General features: G+C 45.0%; 1 protein-coding gene across 2 annotated transcripts; it reads right to left on the reverse strand.

Annotated features, from left to right (window-relative positions):
* Positions 1 to 1477: 1477 nt before the first annotated feature.
* Positions 1478 to 19932, reverse strand: HHIPL1 (HHIP like 1). Of its 2 annotated transcripts, XR_014317627.1 has the most exons (10): positions 19351 to 19932; positions 15855 to 16501; positions 13410 to 13553; positions 12790 to 13118; positions 10774 to 10900; positions 9945 to 10090; positions 7309 to 7390; positions 5635 to 5717; positions 3249 to 3583; positions 3050 to 3116 (listed from the first exon to the last, which is right to left on the reverse strand). XR_014317627.1 is itself a non-coding variant. In XM_082761860.1 (9 exons), exons 1-9 carry the CDS (start codon positions 19624 to 19626, stop codon positions 2406 to 2408), a joined length of 2418 nt encoding a protein of 805 aa, XP_082617986.1. In that variant the 5' UTR covers positions 19627 to 19932; the 3' UTR covers positions 1478 to 2405. The 2 variants fall into 2 exon arrangements, 1 of the variants encoding a protein (XP_082617986.1); XM_082761860.1 differs by lacking the exons at positions 3050 to 3116; positions 3249 to 3583 and adding an exon at positions 1478 to 2989.
* Positions 19933 to 21602: the final 1670 nt, after the last annotated feature.

Consider the following 21602-nt stretch of genomic DNA (forward strand, 5'->3'; position numbering starts at 1 on the left):
AGGCTCATTATTTAAGTACCTGGGAAGCAGCCTGACAAATGGCAGGGCTTAGAATAGATACATTTTAAGCTTGGAAGAGAGCACGATGATTGGAATCATCTTCCCAGCATCAGATCAAGGCACCGAGCTGGCAGGCACAGACCCTTGCATGCACACGTGTACTAAGCTGGCAGGCACTTGAGTGCTTTCCCTACTCGGTGTAGGCTAGGAGAAGTGACAAGGGGGAGAAAACACATTTGCAAGCCTCCTCTCTACCTCTGCCAATAAATATTTCCACGGTGATGCCTGTGGCACAGGGTAACTCCAGCAGTAAGCACCAGGGGGACGCAGTCCTGTGCCTGCTGAGCCCCTGCGAGTGCCCTGCTGGATGCTGGGCACCTTCATCAGCACCAACCCTGAGCCACCAAGTGACCGTCACCCGGGTCGTGGTGGCAGTCAGACCTGCAAGCAGGAGGTGGCCTTCACTTCTGCTTGGGACATCCTCATGGGCTACAGGAGGTGTGGGGAACAAAGAGTTAAGTCAGAAACACCACGTACCTGGAATCGATGGTGAAATTCCTGCCTAATTGGTCCATGGCAGACATCCCTGATTCATCTCAATTTTAATATATCTTCTGTTACTCAGGATTTTTTTTTTATTTATTTTTTTTTTTTTACCCACACATTTTTAAGCACTACTGTGATCATGAATTTCCTTAAAATCTCACAGCTAGAGCTAGCTGAAATTTGGCTAAGGAACCAAAAGAAATGAGGAACTCTGGAAAAGAAAGGTGTCTTTGCCTTCAGTTTTCTTCCAGCCCTCTAGTCCCATCAGCTAAATAGCTGCCAGCTCTTTTAATAGAATTTACAAAGGCCTCTCTTGTTTCCTGAACGTTTTGATGTGCTTGAAATGAATTTCTGCACTTTAAACAAATGCACTTGCACCTTCCCTGCAGTAGGAAAGGCCTGCTGGCTGGTTCCTGGCAGCGTTTGGGGGTTTTACAAAGAAGAGAATTATTATGCAAAAGGCACTTTATATGTCTCTTTTCCCCTTTAGACTTAATAAGAACTAGGGAAGCAGCATTAGTTTTCTGTTCATCTGCTTTGTATAGTGAAGGTAACCCTTTAATATCAAAAAGCATTTAATGAAATATGAAAAAGTTCAGGAAAAGCCATTTAAAACAATGTTATTTACCATACAGATTACCATATACATCTATGTTCTGGGCTTAAGATGATACTGTCAACTTGAAAGTGGGGAATTAAAACATCCACAGGAAGAGCTTCCGATACCAGGTCTTGCTTATGGACTTTGCTGGATGCACGAGGCATTTTACACTTGTTTCATTGTGTCTTTCTCATGTTTTTGTGTGAACTGTAAGAAAAAAACCTACCCCAATTACATCAGGAAAAAAATAATCAGGCAAAATCCTATCCAATGCAGAGACCTCAAAAGACGAATACATGCCTCCAGTCACTACACTGGTGAAAAACACATTTCAGACAAAATGTTTTTGTTTGTTTGTTTGTTTTAGTTTTTAATATTCTTTCAAAAGGGGTACATGTTTCAGGATTACTACCCCACAACATTGCATCTTCCACAACTGTGAAAACGGAATGCAAAAATCACATGGTTTCACAATGCTTGAGAAAGTGGAAAATGTATACAAAGTATCTTCAGGGTTGAATTGGATATCAGTCCTCTTTGTGTATAGAAGACCAGATTTTCTTTTCCCTTAGACTATGGTAACCTGGAGAACTGTTTTCCAGGCAGTATGTTAGGATGTTACAACTTTTTCTGATTTACCTGACTGTTGCTTAGACATGGTTATCTTCAGTAATCCATAGGCTTATACCAACATTAAGCATTACAAAAGAACCATTTTCCTTTAAACTAGCACTTGAAAAGTTAACAAAAAATTCTACTTTTGTATTCTGCAAAGAAAGGCACTGATTTATGCATACTTAGAAACCACCACTGAGAACTACAAACAGCAAAGCAAGGAGAACAATGCAAACACCTCCATAAGCAAAAGTGAAATATGGTCATTTGGGAATTTCTTTTTTGGCTAAACATTGTGAAGCATGGCTGGGCAATGCTGCATTTTGAAAGGTGAAAGGGCAAGAGAAAGGGCATCCTTCTTCTTATGTGTAATTGCTAAGGTTTGGATTTGTCTGCTTGAAAAAGACCCCACACAAACCCGTTAGTTGCCCACAACGCACTCTCGAGTCACCTCTTCATCCTACTTTTTCTTTCCCTCCAAGGTAGATGGATGGGGATGAAGGTGAAGAAAACCCAAGATGACTTCAAACAGACGTGGCATCCCCCGGGCAGATCACACCCTCCTCAATGCTCATGCTGCTTTAGAGGGTTGGGCAAGAAGGGGACATGCTCGTTGTCACTCAGCTGCCTTCTCCAGCTCCCATCACCAGTCTGACACCTCCTCCTGGCTGCACACCACACCGGCATCCTCCTCGTGGGAGCAGTTGTGCGTACCAACATCGGCGTGGGCGCACTCCAGCAGCGTCTTCTCCTGCCCCGAGCACTGGACGTCATCCAGGAGGATACGAAGCGAGGTCCCTTCCCCAAATTCCGCCTTCTTGCTGGCCCTCACCACATGGGGGAAGCCCAGCTGGCGGCACACCACGGCAGCAGCCACCGAGCTCCAGCCATCATCACACACCGTGCCCCACTCTCCGTCGATGTAGACCTCCACCCGGCCCCAGCTTCGTCCACGGCCACGGTGGTCCATCAGCCGCACGGCGCCGTTGCGGGGTTTCTTCTTCCTGCGCTGTCCCTTCCTTTCCCCCTTCCCAGGCTTGGGGACCCTGGGGCTTGGTGCTGGGGTGGGGACTGGCATCCTGCTGTTGTTCACTGAGAGCACTGGGATTTGGTCCACTCGGTCCAGGGCTGGCATGTGGGACGCTGCAGGGTCTGGCCAGCCTCTCCCCGGGGCCTCGGTCGTGGTCTTCAGCCGGGGACGTGGCGTTGGTGTTTTCACAATGAGTTCTGTTGGGGAATAACCCAGGAAATTATCAGTGTGACATTCGGAAGGTAGTGCTTAAGGATCACGATACAAATACAGCGCTGATTTTTGACTGATTTAACTCCTCTCTTGGAATTTGCTTACTTGGTCCTGTTGAGAAGCAAAAACGTTCCCTGTAAGCCAGTATTTCATCAGCTAGAGACGCCTGCTGCTTTTAGTTAGCAGAGATGACTGCACGGCTTAATGCCAATAAATAAGACTCTTCCAAGAAGGAAACATTACCCAATTTCCAAGCAGTCTACTGGCAAAACTTCAGGATGGACATTAAAGGGTCGGCGCTGGAGTTCCACAGCCAGAAGAGGAGTTCCCCACCGGACCCTTCTCCCCTGCTGAAAGCGCTGTAGAGAGACACACTGTTCCTGCCATTCTCCTCATTACTAATGACGGGATCATTACAAGACCGAGTGCTCCGGCCTCCCCGCTGTGCCAGATGCTTTATTCAAGGGGCTGAAATCGCGAACATTCAAAATCAATTCTCTCTGGTAACTGGAATGTGCAAAAAGAAGGGAGTTGCCAGGACAACACATAAAACAGGATTTGGGGTTGTTTTTTTCTTCCTTAAGAGAAAAAAAAAAAAAGATCCTTGAACTCCAAAGAGCTGAAAATTCTTTACTGTCACAGTTTCCAGGCGTAACTGGACTTGCTTATTCACATATGCTCTATTTTTAGCTTAAAAACAAGTTTTAGCTTGTCAGAAGGAAGCAATTCAGAATTATTTGGAACAATAATCAATTGAGCTTTGACAGTGTCCATACATCTGCAAAGACATCACAACATTTGGATGATTTCCTAGATTTATCCATTCTCATTCATCATTTGTTTTGTAGAAGAGACAGGGAAAAATACAGTTGTCTTTTCCATGCTTAATATCCATTGATCTCAAAAGACAAACCCATGCAGTGGTTCGGTTTTTGAGAGAGCCTCCAAAATAATGTTTTTTGGAGAAAAATGGTATTGCTAGTGTGAAAAGTTTTGCCTTCTCTGGAAGCTGAGGTTCTGAATGCAAGCCATAAATGTGAAATCCTTACCTGTGCACACCTCGGGTGCTGGAATCTGATCTGGAAAAGCACTCCCAAATCCCAGAGCTCATACAGTGGTATGCAGCACTGCACCAAAGCTAGCGGTCACCTGGGAGCACTTTTCAAGTCACTCAATCAAGTTGTTACTTCATGTTACTCTTCAGTGGGCTGTTTATTAAATACACTTGCAACAAATGCATTCTTCCAGCTAATGCCAGCTGCGTGCTTTGCTTATTCTGTCACACTCACAGTAAACACTAACCAAACAGCAACATATTTACAGCTCTACCTCCTCGTTTTCATGCTTCTGAATCAAATGTTTCATGCTTGGTTTTCACCTGAATGTGAATTCAGTTCTTGAAAGGCTTAGCGGAATCTCTCCACTGCTTCTACATTACAATGTGATGAAAACTACCTTTTAAACAAAATCAAAAAGATTTAGTTATGTGTATAGTTTAAAAACCTGAACTTTGGACTTGCATAGAGAATAAAGCTTATGAAGAAACAGAGACAAAGCTGGCTGAACATGAAAAAAGTTAATAATGCTTGGAAAAAGCATTCACAGCTTGCAAAGGAAAATGTTTCTACAGAGGTGCTGAGTGCTTGGGCATGTCAACAGTTAATAATTACCCTTAGATCTTGTTCCACCCTAAAGACTCAATCTTAAAAGGTGATGAGTGCCCTCATTCCTCTGTGAAGTCAAAGCTGTACAACTCATCAATGATTCAAATGCAGTGTAATGCGATTAATGTAATTAAAAATTAAATGAGAGGAGTCTGACATTAGAGTTCCTACAGTAACGCTAACGTCATTACGAAGTTGTTAGAGAACTGGCTACGTACTTACACGTGTAAACAAAATGCATAGAGGAAAAGAAATGTAATGCTGCCTAATCTAATTTTGAGAACTTAATGGTGTATTTAATTCTTTGCATTTAACACAGCGCTTGGGTTGCTGCAGCTTCATCTACATCTTTGACTACTCCACTTTTAGCAGCACAATGCTTCATTCAGTATGAAGCAATCATGAAGCCCTGGAGGGTTTGGATAAGCCAAAAGTTCACCTGAATGGCTGATCACTCGAGTCTTTTGTGAGCATTTTCTCATCACATATTCTCTCTCTTACAACTAACAATGACTCAAACCTCGCCTTGCTCAATGAGCTATTTCCCAACCCTTTAGCCATAATATCCTTCATCTCCTCAAGTGTTCCTCACTTCCTGAAGGCACTGCAAAAATCATTTATCGCTGAAAAATGCCACAGAGCACCGGGTCTCAGTGCAGAAACAGTCATGGGGAAAGCGAGTTGTTGGTAATGAAACAGTTATTATGCAGCACAGAAAAGGGTAAGTGTACAAGGGCAAAAACTGCAGAGATTTCACATGGCTCGGAGAGGGGGAATACCTCCTGTCTCATGCCTTATTTGAACCAACTCCTCGGACTCAAACCAGCTGGCAAGAATTAATTTTGAGGATACTCTGAGGCCTGCAGTTCTGGGTGGTCTCCACACACAGGGAGAGTGCAAGCTTTGAGTTTATATTTACTGCCAGCTAACACACACCCATAATAACCAGCAACAATGACACTTACTCTCCTTTGGCACAAACTTTATGAGCTTGCTTTTTACTTTCACTGGCACAGGCTCAACTCGGCATTTTCCTGGTGGTGCTCTCCTGTGAAAAAAGGGACACATAGGGCGTACAATTAATTCCTTTCCAGTGGCATCATGAGCCTTTGCTTCCCATTGTTTTTCGATGAATGTAATGCTCACTGGAAAAAAAAATCTGTTTAAATGATCCAAGAAATCTCTTACAGTAGAAAACATAATTAAACAATCACATATCTCCATTGATCAAAGTCCAAATATTCACAAGTCAATGGAGTCCTCTGGCTGTGTTTTCACTTGCCATTGCTGAATCCATTAAGGAAATAAAACATTGGCAGGTCCCAGCAATCCAGAAAGAGATTAATCAGACTGAAACTAGAAATCACAAAACTAGACAGCGTATGTTGAACATCTGATACAAAGGTCATACTAACGCAACTTTTCCGGCTGTCTTCAGAGAAGCGAAATAACAGACTATTATTCATACACAAAGCCAAAACAAAATACTTTCCCTTTTATCACAGTCAATACAAACGTGGAAAGCAGCCAGGTGGAGAATAAAGAGGTCTGTGATTTGTCACTGCTGATGACTTGCCATTTTAGTAGTACCAAAAATGCATTAGTTTCAAACAAGAACTTGAAGCGTCTCCTACAGAGGCTTTCTCTTAGAACCACACATTATTTTGACACAGATCTGTGTGCCATGGAATTACAGCTCACTTCTGAGAAGTTACATCCAGTTCGTAATCACTTTTTCCTATGAAGGTTGCTTGTTAATCTGTAGCTTCTTCAGAGGTTTTCAAACTGGTTCAAAAATGCATGATGCATGTGTTTGGAGGATATAACTCCTTTGTAATTAGGATTGTTTCCATTTGCATTTCTGTGGAAGGCAAAAAGTTCTTCTTGGTTGTGCCACAGGGATATTATATTCCTACTTTTATGAATTTCCCTGTGAATTTGTTCTTATTCATATTGCTACAGCCTACAGACTAAAGAAACTTCTTAAAATTTAACTTGCGACTGTCTTTTGATTTCTGCTTTCTTATTTTTGCAAAGGTTGTGTAATACAAGCCTCTTAATACACAGTTTACAGGAACTATTCCACTGTGTTAGCTAATGGAAAATGCTCCTGACAGAGGATAAGTCAGAGGAAAACAGGCAGCAGCGCTGGGGTCTGTTTCAGTTTGGGGTTCCTTTCCAACACAAAAATAGAACAGTGGTTTGGTTCAAGAGAATGCTCAGATAGCTAAAGCTGTAAATTTAATTCGTTTGAAAAAATAAAAGCGAAGTCTTAAAAAGTCCCATCCTGCATGTCTAGCTAAAAATATTCTGGGGTTTGGCCAACAATAGTAATGTTTTAAAAACACCAACTTGGAAAAAACAGCTATAAGTCTTTCCATAAAACACTGCTCTTCCCTGCCTTGCCCAGCCTCAGACACAAGCCCATGGGATCCCAAAGGTGTGACAATGGCTCGATTTCCTCGCCCAAGCCATTTTTACTCCTAAAACACACAACAAAGACTGTACTTTTTTGACATTCCTTTTTGTTGTCCTGCTTTGCCTGAGCAAGCACAGCAGGGTCAGCTCCGGCTGCCTGGGCACAGGGCACCTGGATGCACAGCACCAAGGCTGGGCTTCGCAGCAGGAGCATCCCTTACCTGGAGGTGTCCACCACTTTGTACACCACTCCATGGGGAGCCGTGGCACTCGGTACGCCAGTAGACATGAAGTAAAGTTCCCCTGGGAAAAAGATCACACACAGCCATGAAAACTCTCCGTGGAGCTTCTGTCCTGCACAGCACAAAGGCATTCAGCATCACAGGTCATGGAGCGTCAAGAAATGATGAGACTGACAGACAGGGGTCTGGCTACTGGGGCAAACAGTGCGGCTTTGCATTTGGGATTGTAATGAGTGTTCATCTGCATTGCAGTGGCAAAAAAAATACACTCAGTGAGATGGAACTTTTACATATTGTCTTGAAACTTATCTAAAGGGGGGAAAAGAAAGCTGGGGAAGGACAATCAGGGATTGTAGTGATGGTACAAGGGGTAATGGCTTTTAACTTAAAAGGGAGTAGGTTTAGATATTGGGAAGAAATTCTGTACTGTGAGGGTGGTGAGGCACTGGCACAGGCTGCCCAGAGAAGCTGTGGGTGCCCCATCCCTGGAGGTGTTCAAGGCCAGGCTGGATGGGGCTTTGGGCAACCAGGGCTGGTGGGAGGTGTCCCTGACCATGGCAGTGGGGATGGAACTGGTGATCTTTAATGTCCATTCCAACCCAAACCATTCCATGATTCTACGAAACATTATTTTGACAAATTTGCGCTGCATGTTCGGTGGAAAAATGTTTAGTGTGTCCTTTAACTTCACTAATGTAAAACAGTCAAACCCTAAATTCCTTCTGTTGAAACAAAATGAAAGGAAATTAAGACTGTTCACACTCCTTTCTGCCTTTTTCAATGAAGCACTCCTTTGGGGTGAATTACAGGAGAACAAGACTTTGTTTTTGCTTTCTCACAAAATGAAATGTATCTCACAAGAAAGGCATTTGGATTTGTGACAGCTCTGTCAAGCTGCATGGGTAGGGCTCGACCTTCAGCCAAACAATTTCCATCACCATTTACTTGACGTATTTTCTCTTAACTGCATTTCCATCCCTCTCCTCCCACTGCGCAGCAGGGGCCAGGACAAGCAGTCCACTCCAACACTCTCCTTCCACATCCCAAGTTTCTCTTCTGGAAATTACCAGGCAGAAATATGGATGTGGGGTCCCTGAAGCACACAGGCTGTCACACGTGCACCCTGCATGGTATTTGGGGTGTCCCTGACATGCTCAGCTGCCAGGGGATGGGGCTGTTGCCTTTCCAGTGGGTGTGCAATCAGCCAAAAATACAGGTGTCCCCACCACGTCAATACATCCACTGCTCTGGCTGGATTAACATTCATCAGTACAACAGCCTCAAAAATAAACATTTCTGTGAAGAAAAGCTTCCTAAAATAAACTGTGTGGTAAACCTGTAAAACCAGGCTGCCTGCACACCAAAGACACGTTCACTGCAGGGAAAAAACTCACTCAACTGTTATTGACAAATTCCTTTCCATTATAACAAAACAAGCACAAGGCAAAACTACCTCTGAGAACAGACTCCAGCCAAATTTCCACCTGGCTCTAAACTACTCGTTTAAGCCATGTCATCCTGATTTTAGGGTGAGATATTCTTCTCATCACAGCACTGCAAAACAACTGTAGCTTCCATGAACACTGGTGATTAAAGAAAAGAGATTTTAACTCCAAAACGATAAAATTCCAAATTCAAACTTTTCAGCTAATACTGAATTTGGATGGTTTTAATTTCCATTGTAAAACAGGAAAGCTCGATGCCTGTGATTCCCCAACATCCACATGGGGAATGATCTGCACAACTGTATAAGAAAAACAGACATTTAAGAATTGGGCCATAACACACCAACTCTGCATTTTCCCAGCCACACCTGAAGCTACTTAAAAACAGAGCTTTCACTGCAGGGTTCATTCTCTCCCTGTCAGTCTGTCTGTCCACAGCCAGGAGCTGCACACTCTGCCTGCCCATCTCCAACGCTCAGTCATTAACCATGTTGCTGTACAAAGGTAACAACCACCAGGTTTCATCCCAGGACTGGCTTCTCAATGTTAGTTGAGAATTAAAACTTCCATTTAAAAATTACATTTTTCATAAATACATGTACACTGACTTTAGCATTAAGTATCTTACATGCCACTGTATTGTATCTGAAATACAATGTAAATATCTAAAATCTGAATTGTATCTGAAATACAATGTAAATATCTAAAACATTTAAAGGTTGGACGTGGTGCTTAGTGGGTGATACTGGTGTTAGAGGGATGGTTGGGCCAGGTGATCTTGGAGGTCTTTTCCAACCTTAATGATTCTGTGATTTTTCAGCAGTTCCTTCCTGGAATGCACAATGTTACAAATACAGCTATGTAAAGCTCCACTGAGACTACATCTGTCAGTCCTACGCAGAGCAAAATCCCAAGTGACATTAAGAAAATATGCTCCTAAACAGCCCTTTGCAGATGCCCCATTTGAGATTTAACACAGAGCTTTCACTCTGTTTCACTTTGAGAGGTGCAAATATTCCAGGTCAGAATGAGCAAATTCCTAATTACTGCCCATTATATCTGCTTTCCTGCATCCATCAATGGATGGCCTCCCTGGCCATTTTTCAGGTGTTTCACTGCAAAGAGAAACTGTAAGCATGTCATTCAGGGTGAGATAAATTAAATGATTACCTGCTTCATCTTCAGCAAAAGAGATGATGTACTGATAATAGTTATTGATAAGCCCAGGGAACATGCAGGTTTGTCCCGTCCCCATGCAGATTTCACTGTACTGCCACTCTCTGGTGGTACGATCCTCCTTCAAAGACATCAGGCGTCTGCAAAGGAAAAATGCAATTAAAAAACTTGCGCCAAACAACCAAGAGGATGATTTATGAACGTTAATTAGGAAAACTGAAAGGATGTTTAACGCTTTCTACCCACATTAGCTACAATATGAGCTGCAGCTCCTCTGAGAAATGAAAAGCAAAACAGATACATTAAACACACCCACAACACCTTCTCTTTCAGGGGCAACACAAGCCCTTGAAAGAGGGGAGAATTTAAGGGATTTTAATGGATTTTTTTTTAATATCTTTGGTGTCTGCAAATGTTGCATCAGAGATTTTTTGGGGTTGTTGTTGTTGTTTGGTTTATGTTTTTTTTTTTTTTTGTCTGTTTTCAGGATGTATTTGTATGCATTTTTACACTATTTTCTATATTCTAAGTGAACACCATATCGTTGCCCCTTTATTTGTACTGACACAGTGTGAACCAGTGACATCAACAGCTGCTGGCACACGGAGATCACATTCCTGTAGAGCAACGTGGAGCAAAGGCTGTATAAAACGTGCCACGTGAGCCCCCTGCCATAAGCTGCCGGGCTCTGCACGCTGCTTGCAAGCAGCACGTAGCAGCAGGCCAGCAGTGGTCACGCAGCACCAGCACTCGCAAGCAGGTGTAGCACCACTGGAGGACTTCGGCTGGGGGTAACAGCTTAGTGTCGGAAATATTTACTTACCCACTCATAAAATCACCGAATATGTACAGGCCATTCAGGTTTGGAGACTCGCAACCCCGATAGACATAGCCTCCCGTAACAGATTTCCCCATTTTGTGTGGATACGCATAGATTGGAAGCACGTCATCTGTCAAAGAGAAAACATCTGTGGCTTGCCTTGTGTTGTGTATGATGCAGACTGGTTGTTTCTGTAGATGGGTCTGAGACTGGCACAGTACCATTGGGTTCACCTGAGCACCTTTAATCAAATGAACTGCTGCTGGAGACAAATTTAGTTTGATTTTCTCTTTTCTTAAACAAATTTGATAGCCCCATCTAGCTGGCTGAGCTAACAAAGGACAAATCAGCTCAGGGAGACCAGTTGGAGTCCCACCTGCAATATGGGATGAATTCCTGATAAGCCTGAGTGCTTTCCACCGAAACCTGACCATTCATCTGAGCTCTTCTCCTCCACAACCAGGCTCTGTTAGTGCTGCTTCTGGCCAACCTGTAATCAGCCTGCCTGAGTCTGCAAGCTGCTTTCAGACACACTGCCTCTATGCAGGAGATGCTTGCCCAATGCAGCTGTGTTTATGTGGTGAAAGGCAAGAAAAAAGAGGCAGGTGACTCCAGACTGCAGGCACTGATGAAAGGATATGTCAGATGTCAGTGCGAATAGCTTGTGTTTCTCTCAAATGGGGGAGCTCAACCTGAAAGGGCCATCAAATATTTATGCACACGCAAAATGTAGCTCTGGAACATTCATTGCAAAATTAAGTTAAAACACAAGACAGAAGCAAAACAAAGGGAGATGACTTGATTTTGAGGGTGCTTCCTCTTTCCCCCTTTCCTCTTTTGAAACTCCTGGTGACAGGTATCTCCTCGTAGGGCCTACCCCTCCTTCCCCTCCTACCTCCCAGCCTTCCTCCCTGCCCCTGTGTCGGAAGCCTCAAGTCACAAACCTGGCAGCTGTGCACCAGGGGCACTTCATCTAAAGCAGGTGTTTCCTATGCTTACGCTGCACTTATCACCGTACAGGGGTTGTGGCATTTCAATGTTCTCACAGAAGGGTCTCTAAAGGCATCAGAAATTGTTCTGAATCCCCGGAGACCTCAGTAAAGCACTCACCATGAACGCTAGTGGAGGTGCTGTCACACAGAGAGTGCTAAATGGGCTCTCTGACAACTGCTTCAGCAGAGGAAGCGCAAAAAACCTGCTCTGTGCTCTCAAAAGTTTTATCAAAAAACACTTAAGTGCTCTCACTCTGCTTGCAGCTACGTTAATAAATGGAAGGAAGTGCAACAACATCACAGAGCACATCAAAGAGAAAAAAAACAGAATCTCAGACAGCTCAAACCAGTGCCAGCCCTGTGGCCTCCCTGGATCTACGTGGAGATGCTCCAGCACACGACGTGGTCCGGGCCAGACTTTGTCACACAATACACTGACCTCACACACACACACACCAGCATTTAGCCAGCCAGCCAATACCTCGAACCCAAATTCGAAAAGTAAAAATTAAATTAAAATTTTCCTTTTTGGCATAGCTAAAAGGAATCCAAACCCAATGTACATCCAGTTACCTGCAAAGCAGGCAGCGCACACAGAGTTTGGCCAGCTTACAGAATGCATTTGTTCTTCTTTTTCACTAAGGTCACCACTTGTGAGCTACGGAGAAAAACAGAATTTCTCCAGATTTTCTTTGCTTCTGCAGTAAAGCTTATTTTATGTGGAAAAGATGAAATCATCCCTCAATATCACAGAATCACTAGGATATTTGACTAACTACATGTATTGCCCAGAAAAACAACAGCTAGCACATTTCATTTTTCTCCTAAATAAAAAAATGGCAACATTTGGACTTTCAGTATTTATCTGCAAGTCAGTTCCATTCTAGACTGAACCCGTAAAGACCTACATCTCAAAAATGGATGTTTTCAAACAAGCAGTCAGGCTTTGAGGGCAGGAATTAAAAATGAAGGTACAGAAAACTGCACAGTGTGAGATGCAGCTAATTTAGAGATAACTTATATTTACCCATTGAAGAATTGGTGCAAAGTTTTTTGTCATAACAGCTGAATCCTTCCCTTGCCCTCCAGCCGTAGTTTTTCCCTTTCTCCACGATGTCGATTTCTTCATATTTGTTCTGTCCTACATCCCCACAGAAGAGACGCCCTTTCCCTTCCTTCGTTTGAGGTTCACCCCTGTCAAAGGAGCAGCGCCACATATTTCTCACTCCATAGGCGTAGACTTCAGGGCGAGCCTGGGGGTCATCAATGAAAGGGTTGTCTGGAGGGATTCTGTACAGCGGCCCCCGGTCGTTATTGTTCACATCGATCCGCAGCACTTTGCCCAGCAGTGTCGATCTGTATCGGAAGAAAGAAAACAAATAAAGAAAGAAGAGAAATAAAACTAGACCTCAGTTTAACAGGCATTTTCATTCAGAGATGGTTTTTAAAAGCCTTGGGTTTTGTTGTTTCTGTTTTGGAAAACACAACTCTCTCCGTGGGAGGTATGCATGAATATCAGCGTGGTGTTAGGGAAAAAGTAAGCCCAGGACAGAAGACACCCCCAGTTTTACCTCCCCCAGTTCCTCTTCTCAACCTAAGGGCAACAGGGGAGACACGTGGAGCACACAAAGTTTTAGGGGCTCGTACTTGTTCTGGGCGTTTCCAAAGGTCCCGAATGGATCCCCAGCCATGCCTCCATCTCCAGTAAATATATAGAGATAGCCATCATCGCCAAAGAGCAGCTCTCCTCCGTTGTGATTGGAAGCGGGTTCCTCGATTTCCAGGATTATCCTAACCGCAAACAGGAAGGAAGCATTACCTATTGCACGAGTCCTAAGCAAAGGGCACAGAAACATCTGCCCAGTTTGTCCTTGACACATGCAATCGGCTGCAGACCGGCTTTGATATGTCCTCCTCCGTATCCATGTTGCTAAATCTTACTTGGGCACAACTGATTTTCCAACCTTATATAATTCCGACATATTTTGTGGATTACAGAAACACCAAATTGTGTAATAAGGAAAATCTGGGAAATTACATGGCAGGGTATACTTGTAATGATACTTTTCCTCTGATTCTTCCTTCCTCCTTATTAGACTTTTTTTTTTTTTTTTTTTTTCCTTTAGAAAAGGCATCTCAGCTCAAATCAGAATGCAATCAGCAAGGGAAAGGACTCCGGTCCATCTGTGCATCTGTACAGCATTTGGCAAGATCCTGACGTGACAGGCTCTTTCAAGGCGACCTAAGACTTTGCAAACCTTATGCAATAGTTAAATTGTTAAAAAGGGAAGAATCCTTAAAGGACAATTACATACACAGGACTCCATGAACTTCCAGAACTGTTAAAAGCACTACCACCAACAGATCCGCGTCTTGACAAAGCAAAGGTTATTCAAAGCAGTGCCAACAACCTTTACCTTCATTTTAAAATCTAATCACCTCTTGCTTTTATATCTTTTGGTTGTTTTATTTTGTTCTTTTTTTTTTTTTTTAATGCACCTAGCTTCTCTTTCTTACCAAGAAAAGATTGAAATACATGAAAGTATATGTTTATAGAAAGGTAAAGCCAGGAATACATGCAGTGGAGGTTCCCAGGTGTAACAACTGAAGCTTATTTTATTCCCGCTTCTAGAAAAGCCCAGATTTCATGCTGGTCTTTTATTTTTAATATCTGCACAAACATATGACAATAATCACTTGCAACACCTCATCTTTGGTGAACTTTTCCCCTTTTGAAAGCACAGCTAGTTACAGCCCTGACCAGACTGTAAACTGTGGGAAGGAAACCAGCCGTGTAATTATCCTGTCACCTGCTGCAAACTTTGCCACTCCTGACCGAGCACACGGGCTGCAGCCGGCAGAAGGAGCGAGGGAGGATCCCGTGTGATCAGAAATGTGGATTTCCCTCAACCTCCTGAAGAAGATGGAAAAAAAACAAAATGCATTGAGCAGGAACCTGCAGGCAAGCAGGCACAATGCACACAGAGGCTCAGCCCGCAGCTCCCTGGTGGACAGCATCTCAGGATGAAGTCAGTGGGAGCCGTGCCTGCACAAACACAGTAGGACCACAGCTTTCTAAACAAGACAGCTCATGGGTTTTGACATCTGCAGGTTTAAGCTGCTGACTGGCCATGTCTACAGGCCCTTCCTGAGAAGCACATCTACATTTTCGTTCCCTGTCATGTACAGTGCTACCTCCACTGAATTGCTACAACTGCTTCATAAACCAGCACCCCCTTCTGTCATCAGCCTATCAGCATTTCTGAGCTAGAACCACCCACCACTGAGTGACAAGAAAGCCCTAATACAGCCTGTGTAACAAGGTAAAATTCTTAAAATGAATGCTGTTCAAGGGCCTCTTCACATGGTGGTTCAGTCCTGTGGTTCTGCAACAAGTTATAAGCCCATAGACTGCCACAAACAAACCCCTAATTATCTCTGCATATTAATGTGGATCAACTGCAGGGTCAGACCCAAGCAAATAAATTTTCTAATCAAAATGCTCTCAGAAACAGCATGGTGATTTGCATTTTATTTAATTTGCTATTAAATTTGTAATGTCATGGGGTTGAGCTCTCATTCAGATAAAGAAATACGAGGACAAATTCATCGCTGGTACAGTATCACCGATTCTGTTTCCACCACTTTGGGAAACCTTTAGCTTTGGAATAAATTTCACTCATGCTTTGCAGAAGTCTATTGTAAAGGATAATAAAGGTCCTCCTTACAAATATATGTATTTATATGTACTTACTATTTATATATTTATGTTTACTTGCTATTTATATATTTATACATAAAAAAAATAAAACAAAATTGACTAACTGTAAATAGCATTCAATCAAAGTTCAGTTAATGTTTCCAACACACTGAACTGAGAAACACAAATGTTTTATTCCTGAGTGCTTGCAGTTCATCCATGGAGTAAGTGTTTTCCCCGTCTCAGTGTGCTAGGCATGGACTTGGGCTAACTTGATAACAATCTGGAACACAAGAACAGTAACGAGCTAAATAAGTCTTATTCGTTAATAGTCCTTAAAAATGCACAAGCTGTCTTCTGAGATCTTAAATACATAAACGTGTGTACAATACCTTTCAGAACCATGGTCCAAAGTATTCATGTCACCGGGAGAAATTCTGAACTCACTGATTCGGATTCTCTCTTCATAACGAACTTCAACCGAATAGTAGACATACACTTTACCAGTAAATTTGAATTTAGGATGGAAGACAATACCTAGAAAACCTCTCTCGTCTCCTTCCCAAGGCGAGGTAAGCACGGCTTCGCTGATGTTCAGAAAGGGCTTTTCGAGCCTGGACCGATCGGGGAGGTAGGTCCACACCAGGCCGACCTGCTCAGCGATGAAGAACCTGTGGGTGCCGTCGTTGGCGTGCACCATCGCAACGGGGTTGCGCAGCCCGTTGGCCACCTCCACGAGGCAGAGCTGCAGACAGCCCTCCGCATCGGCCGTCACCAGCCCCAGGTTCTGGTTGAGGTTCTCGTTCGTCAGCAGGTGTGGGAAACAGTAGTCCGTGTCCTCCAAGGACAGGTAGCGGCAGAACTTTGCCATGTTGTTCTCCAGCGCCACTAACTCCGGGTCTGACGAGAGGTAGCGAAAAATGGAGCGGCATTTTTGCCACACTTGCTGGCAATAGTCTTGGCAAAGCCCCGGTATTGTCCGCACGGGGGTGGAGGGATCCTCGGCGTCATACAAGTGAGCTGCATACGGAGAGCATTCCTAGAGGGGGAGAGAGAGAGCCTCGAGCCATTTTTGGACCAGATCTGAAACAGCTGAGCAGCAGCACTAATTGGGGAAATTTCTCCTTAATTACAACATATGTTGTGGTTTATTTGGAAAATATATTAACAGAGGAAAGGATCTTAGAAAGTGGGTTTATCTCAGCATTCACGGAAATGATCTTCGATATTCCTGGAGAAAGCTGGCTCCCATGTGCGGGTATTCATTTATTCCCACCATAGCACTAACGAAAACCAGTGATGACACATATCTTGCTACATCACCCTAGTAGGCTGTACTGGGGAAAAGGAGACTTTTCTCAGAGAAAAGGACAAAGAAAAAAGAGACAGTCCCAATTCACAGCCCCTGGGAATGGCTGCAGCACAACCCTAATTCAGAGAGCCTTGGAGATCCAGCTAAGGGCTGACTCAAGTCCATCTAGCTCGTGGTATTCTCCACTACAAAAACTCCTCCAGACAGACACATTTTCTTTCTTTGCCACTGCAACCCAATACAACACTGTGTAAATTACAAACTGACCAAAGTGACTCAGTTCTGCTTTGCAAGGGCTTTTCCTTGCAATAAACATAAAATGTTTTCCAGTTTCAATGCATCTTCCCGACAGGCATCTCAGAAGTGCTCTCCAAATAATGTAACATGACTCAGTGGAGGCTTGGTTATTTTCATGGGGTAGATAAATAACTGAGGCAAGAAATGCAGTAAGAGAAACTATCCTTCCTGAATAAAGTCTGCACTTTTTAAGTCCTAGATGGCATTTCTTCTGAGCAAAAACAGCTTAGTTAAAACAAAAACAAAAGCTACAGGAGCTGCTTAATGCAGATTACAGCACTATTCAATAGCTGAAGATATAATATCCAAGATACTGAAGTATTTAAATTAGCAGATCAGTGCACACAATATTTAATTTTTATTTTCCATTACATTCCACAATAAGCTGAGAGGCCATATAACAGATCATTAGTGTACAGTAAGCTTTCCCCCTGTAATGTCAAGCCATTCATTGCAAAATGAAGGTTATTATGCCTTCAAATGAGCAGCAATTAATGTGGTAAAAAGAAGATTACGTGTGACACAAAACACTGAAATTACATACGCAGATGGGGTAATGGCACTCAGCTCCGTTACACGAACCCAGAGGTGTGCCAGGGACAGAGCAGAGCTGCAGCGTTTGCCAAGGCAGTTGTCATGGCTGAAAATTTGGCCTTAGAAAACCAATTTAAACAAGAGAATTGGGAGTGAGGGGTGGTCGCTTCCCTTTCTGCATTTGAAGGTTTCCCACTCCAAGAGAGGAGGCACCCTGCTTGAGCACCAGGATGGGTCTGCTTCTCTGAAAACCTATTTCAAGGCGAGCAGCGAGCTCATGCCAGGCTTCAACAGCAGAATTCAGGATTGCACAGAGGTACGACCTCCCTGTCCCTTTGCCACTGCAGGTTGTTCGAGTACAAGAAGAAACGCTTGTCAAAATAATTTGATTACATTTGAGAGAAATCACGAATTGTGTGCAGAAAGGGACAGAAGTGTGCTGAATAATTCACAGAAAACCAGAAAACCACTTAGTAATTCAGGTATAGGCTATAAATTTTATATAGTGAATAAATGAAAGCAGAGCGTTCTGGAGCAATTGCGGTGCCTGGACTCCCATTTTGTGCTTGTGTGGGCAGAGGTGCAACCATTTGTAGCCACGTCTAGGGCTGATGATGCACTGAGCTCATTAGAACATTTCAGTGAATCATTTTTTCCACACTGAAATACCTCACTGCTTCTGAACGAGTTTTCAACAGGCAGGTTTCTGACGTACGCAGGAGACTTATCATTTCCAGAGGCAGAAATACTGCTTAGCAGGCACTGCTAACTTGTCTTCTCCTTGCGAGTGGACTTTTGGCCACTGTTTGTTTCAGGAACACATTCAAAGTTTTTTGCTTTCAGTACAACATGAGATGAACTGAAAGTCAAACCGCTAGAAGCTATTGTGGGAAAGGGTTGTCTTTTTCTCTTCACACTTGCAAAAACACAAGAGCTCCCTGCAAAATGCTAAGAGCAGGATTTCTGAAAAGCCACTTTGATCCCATCTGAGCACAGCAGACTAGACTCCACTGTCTGAATTAATTTCAGATTTACACTTGCACGGCACAGAGCTGCCACTATTCTGTCTCAGGGGCATTTTCATACACACGAGGCCACTGCTGATGATAGGGTCGGACGCTTTGCTCCGCACAATCTGGGATCATCCTGTTACTGCACCTGGCCACAGAACACAACCCTGTGGAAACACTCGCTGCGTGGGATGGCTGCCACAGAGGTTTCTAGGACACATCCTTGGGCATCACTCTGCACCCATCAGCAGGACTGCTAACACCTGGAACATGCTACCGGGCTGCTGCAACCCAGCACAACGAAACCCCCGATGCCGTGAGCTGGGTGTAAGGAGGGGCACGCTTTGTACAGGCAGCTCCCCTCCTGGGTGTCTTCAGCAGCTCTGAAGATGGTGCGGAGGCTCTGCAGGATGTACCTGCCCGTACACCCAGCTCCCAGCTGCTCATGGCTTGGAGCAGAGCAACATCCTCAGACACCCACCAAGGGCCCAAAACTCCACCGAGCAACCTGCTGGTGCACAGGTGCTCCTGGGGAGCACACCCCGGCGGATACCCCGACCCTAGCGCTCCCAGACGTGGCACAAGGCAGCCCTGCCTGGCTGCGGGCGCTGCTCCACCTGTGCCCACGTAGCCCTGTGCTCAGGCACCCGGCGGCTCTGCCCACCTGAAGCCCCCTGCGTGCCACAACCCCCCCGTGCAGCCGCAGCCCCCCGGTGCCGAGCAGCTGCCCCTCACCTGGCAGAGCAGCTCCTGCAGGTGCCCGGAGCAGGCGGCGTACGTGTGCCCGTCGAGGTGCGCGCTCAGGCGGTAGAAGCGCTGCAGCAGCGCCCGGTCCCGCCGCGGCTCGCAGCAGCCGAAGGCTCCGTAGCGGCGGCAGAAGGCGAGGCCCCGCGGCGGGCGGAACGGCGGCTTGAAGTCCAGGCACTGCGGGTGCGGCCGGGCCGGGCCCGGGCCCAGCGCCGCCGCCAGCAGCAGCGCCAGCGCCGCCCGCGTCCCGCGCAGCGCCCGCATCCCCGGGGCCGCCGCCGGGGCCCCCGCAGCGGCCGGGCAGCGCTCGGGAGCCTGGCCCGGCCCCGGCACGGCACGGCACGGCCCGCCCCGAGGGGCAGCGCCTGCCCGGGGCTTCCCCCGGCCCCGGCGGCTGCGGAGGGAGGCGGCGTGGAAGGGGCTGCGGGGGGGTGTGCGGAGGAGCCGGGGGTCTGGGTTTGCACCGATGGGGTCGGAGACGCGAAGCCCTCGCTGCTTGGCCAGAGCTCCTGCGGCCTTCGGTGGTACGAGGGCAGGCTGCGCTTTGCTCCTGCTCGGGTTGCTCTGGTGCAGCCCCTCGTGCGTGGCCCCGGCGGTGGATGTGCCCTGGGAGGATGCCCCTCGGCTCAGGACCGTGCCCGGCGTGTTGGCCGCATCACCCCAAGCCAGCCAGCATGAAACTGCCAGCCCCTTACCTCTCCCTTACCTCTCTGCTTCACGGCATGCCCCTTCGGCGTGCTTACTCCAAATGCTCTTTGTTGCTTATTTTTTGCATCCCGTGTCATGTTTCACATTAGCAACTATTACAACCAAGTCACAAGTAGACATGTGTGTTTTTTTTTTTCTCTGTTGTTTTTCACTGCAGCTAGCCACAGTGGCCGGTGCATTTCAATATTAAGATGCAGACTGTCCATAAAAGACAAAGAATGCCGAGTTCATGCTGACATGCTATTTTTGACTCCCGCTTTGAGACTAAAGGACTGCTGCACAGTGCATATGGGCTGTAAAATCACTGCATGGCTTGGAACATCCTGTCAGGAGACCATATGTGTTACAGCATTTAATAAGAGTTTGTTTTTCTCTCCATATGCTTATGTAACTGCTACTAAGGTCACTAAAAACTTTGCATATGTGCAGGCAACAAGAATACCTGATGATCTTACTTCAGAGTTCTCTACCTTTTAATTTTTGTCATTAAAAACAACAAAAACCAAAAACAAATTAAAAAAACACACTTTTTTCATGGATGACCTTGCTAAGCACATTGGAAAACAAATAAATGAGCCACTGCCCTTGAAAACTTTGCATACCGTGAACAAAGGCAGTTATGCAATCCCGTATTTCTGTAGAAACACCAGATATAAATGAACCTCCTACTCATCCCAGATAATCTCTTATTCCTGTGGATAATGCTGGCTGTTGTCTCAGAGTTTGTGGTGATATTTAAACATCCCATTACAAAAATACCAAACACATCCTAACATTGTTAATTAACATTGTAAGATTAATACACAAAGAAGGGATTGCAGTAACCAAACATTTTCTGTGATAATGAGATTTATCCTATAGCCTCTTGATTTGCTATTATAGCCCCTGATTAGTTTGGCATCCATGCATTTCATTCAGAAATGAATGGAAAATGAAAGGCTGTGCATATTTAGCAGGGAGTTTTTGAACGATAAGAACCATAGATTTGATCTCCTCGTCACTGCGAGCTGGCATAAAGCAGCTCCGGGAAGTCCTGGGTGTGCATTCACCACACACCCCCTGGAATTCCAGTGCTTTGTTGCGTACCCCAAAGTGCCACAATTCCCAGTGCCCTGTTTGTTCAGACAGGGACATTTTTTGGCTTCCTCCCAGGCTGGGGACCACAGAGCAATTCATCTGCAAGGCGCTGCTGAAATGGAGACTGGAGCTGCCTCGGCCTCAGTAATGAGCTAGTTCTGTCGAGGACTGCTGTATTTCGAATCGTATTGTGAGCTGTATTTCAAAGCTTCCCAGGTAGGATCATGGGCTGTGTTTGAGGAATGGTTGCTGTGGCAGATAGGAGCACACACACACCTCTAGCTTTTATTTCCAGCTCTGCCTGGGGGCTCACTGTGTGATCATTCCCAAGTTACTGTTTCTCTGCCTAGATTCTCCCAGTTGGAAAATGGCAATCTTTCACGGTGTAGTTTATTGATATTTTAAATTGCTGTTTTGTTATTTTTTATGAGTTCCCTCACTAAAGACAAAGCTCA

This window comes from Aythya marila, assembly GCF_965140915.1.
Source record: "Aythya marila genome assembly, chromosome: 5".
Classification (NCBI taxonomy): domain Eukaryota; kingdom Metazoa; phylum Chordata; class Aves; order Anseriformes; family Anatidae; genus Aythya; species Aythya marila.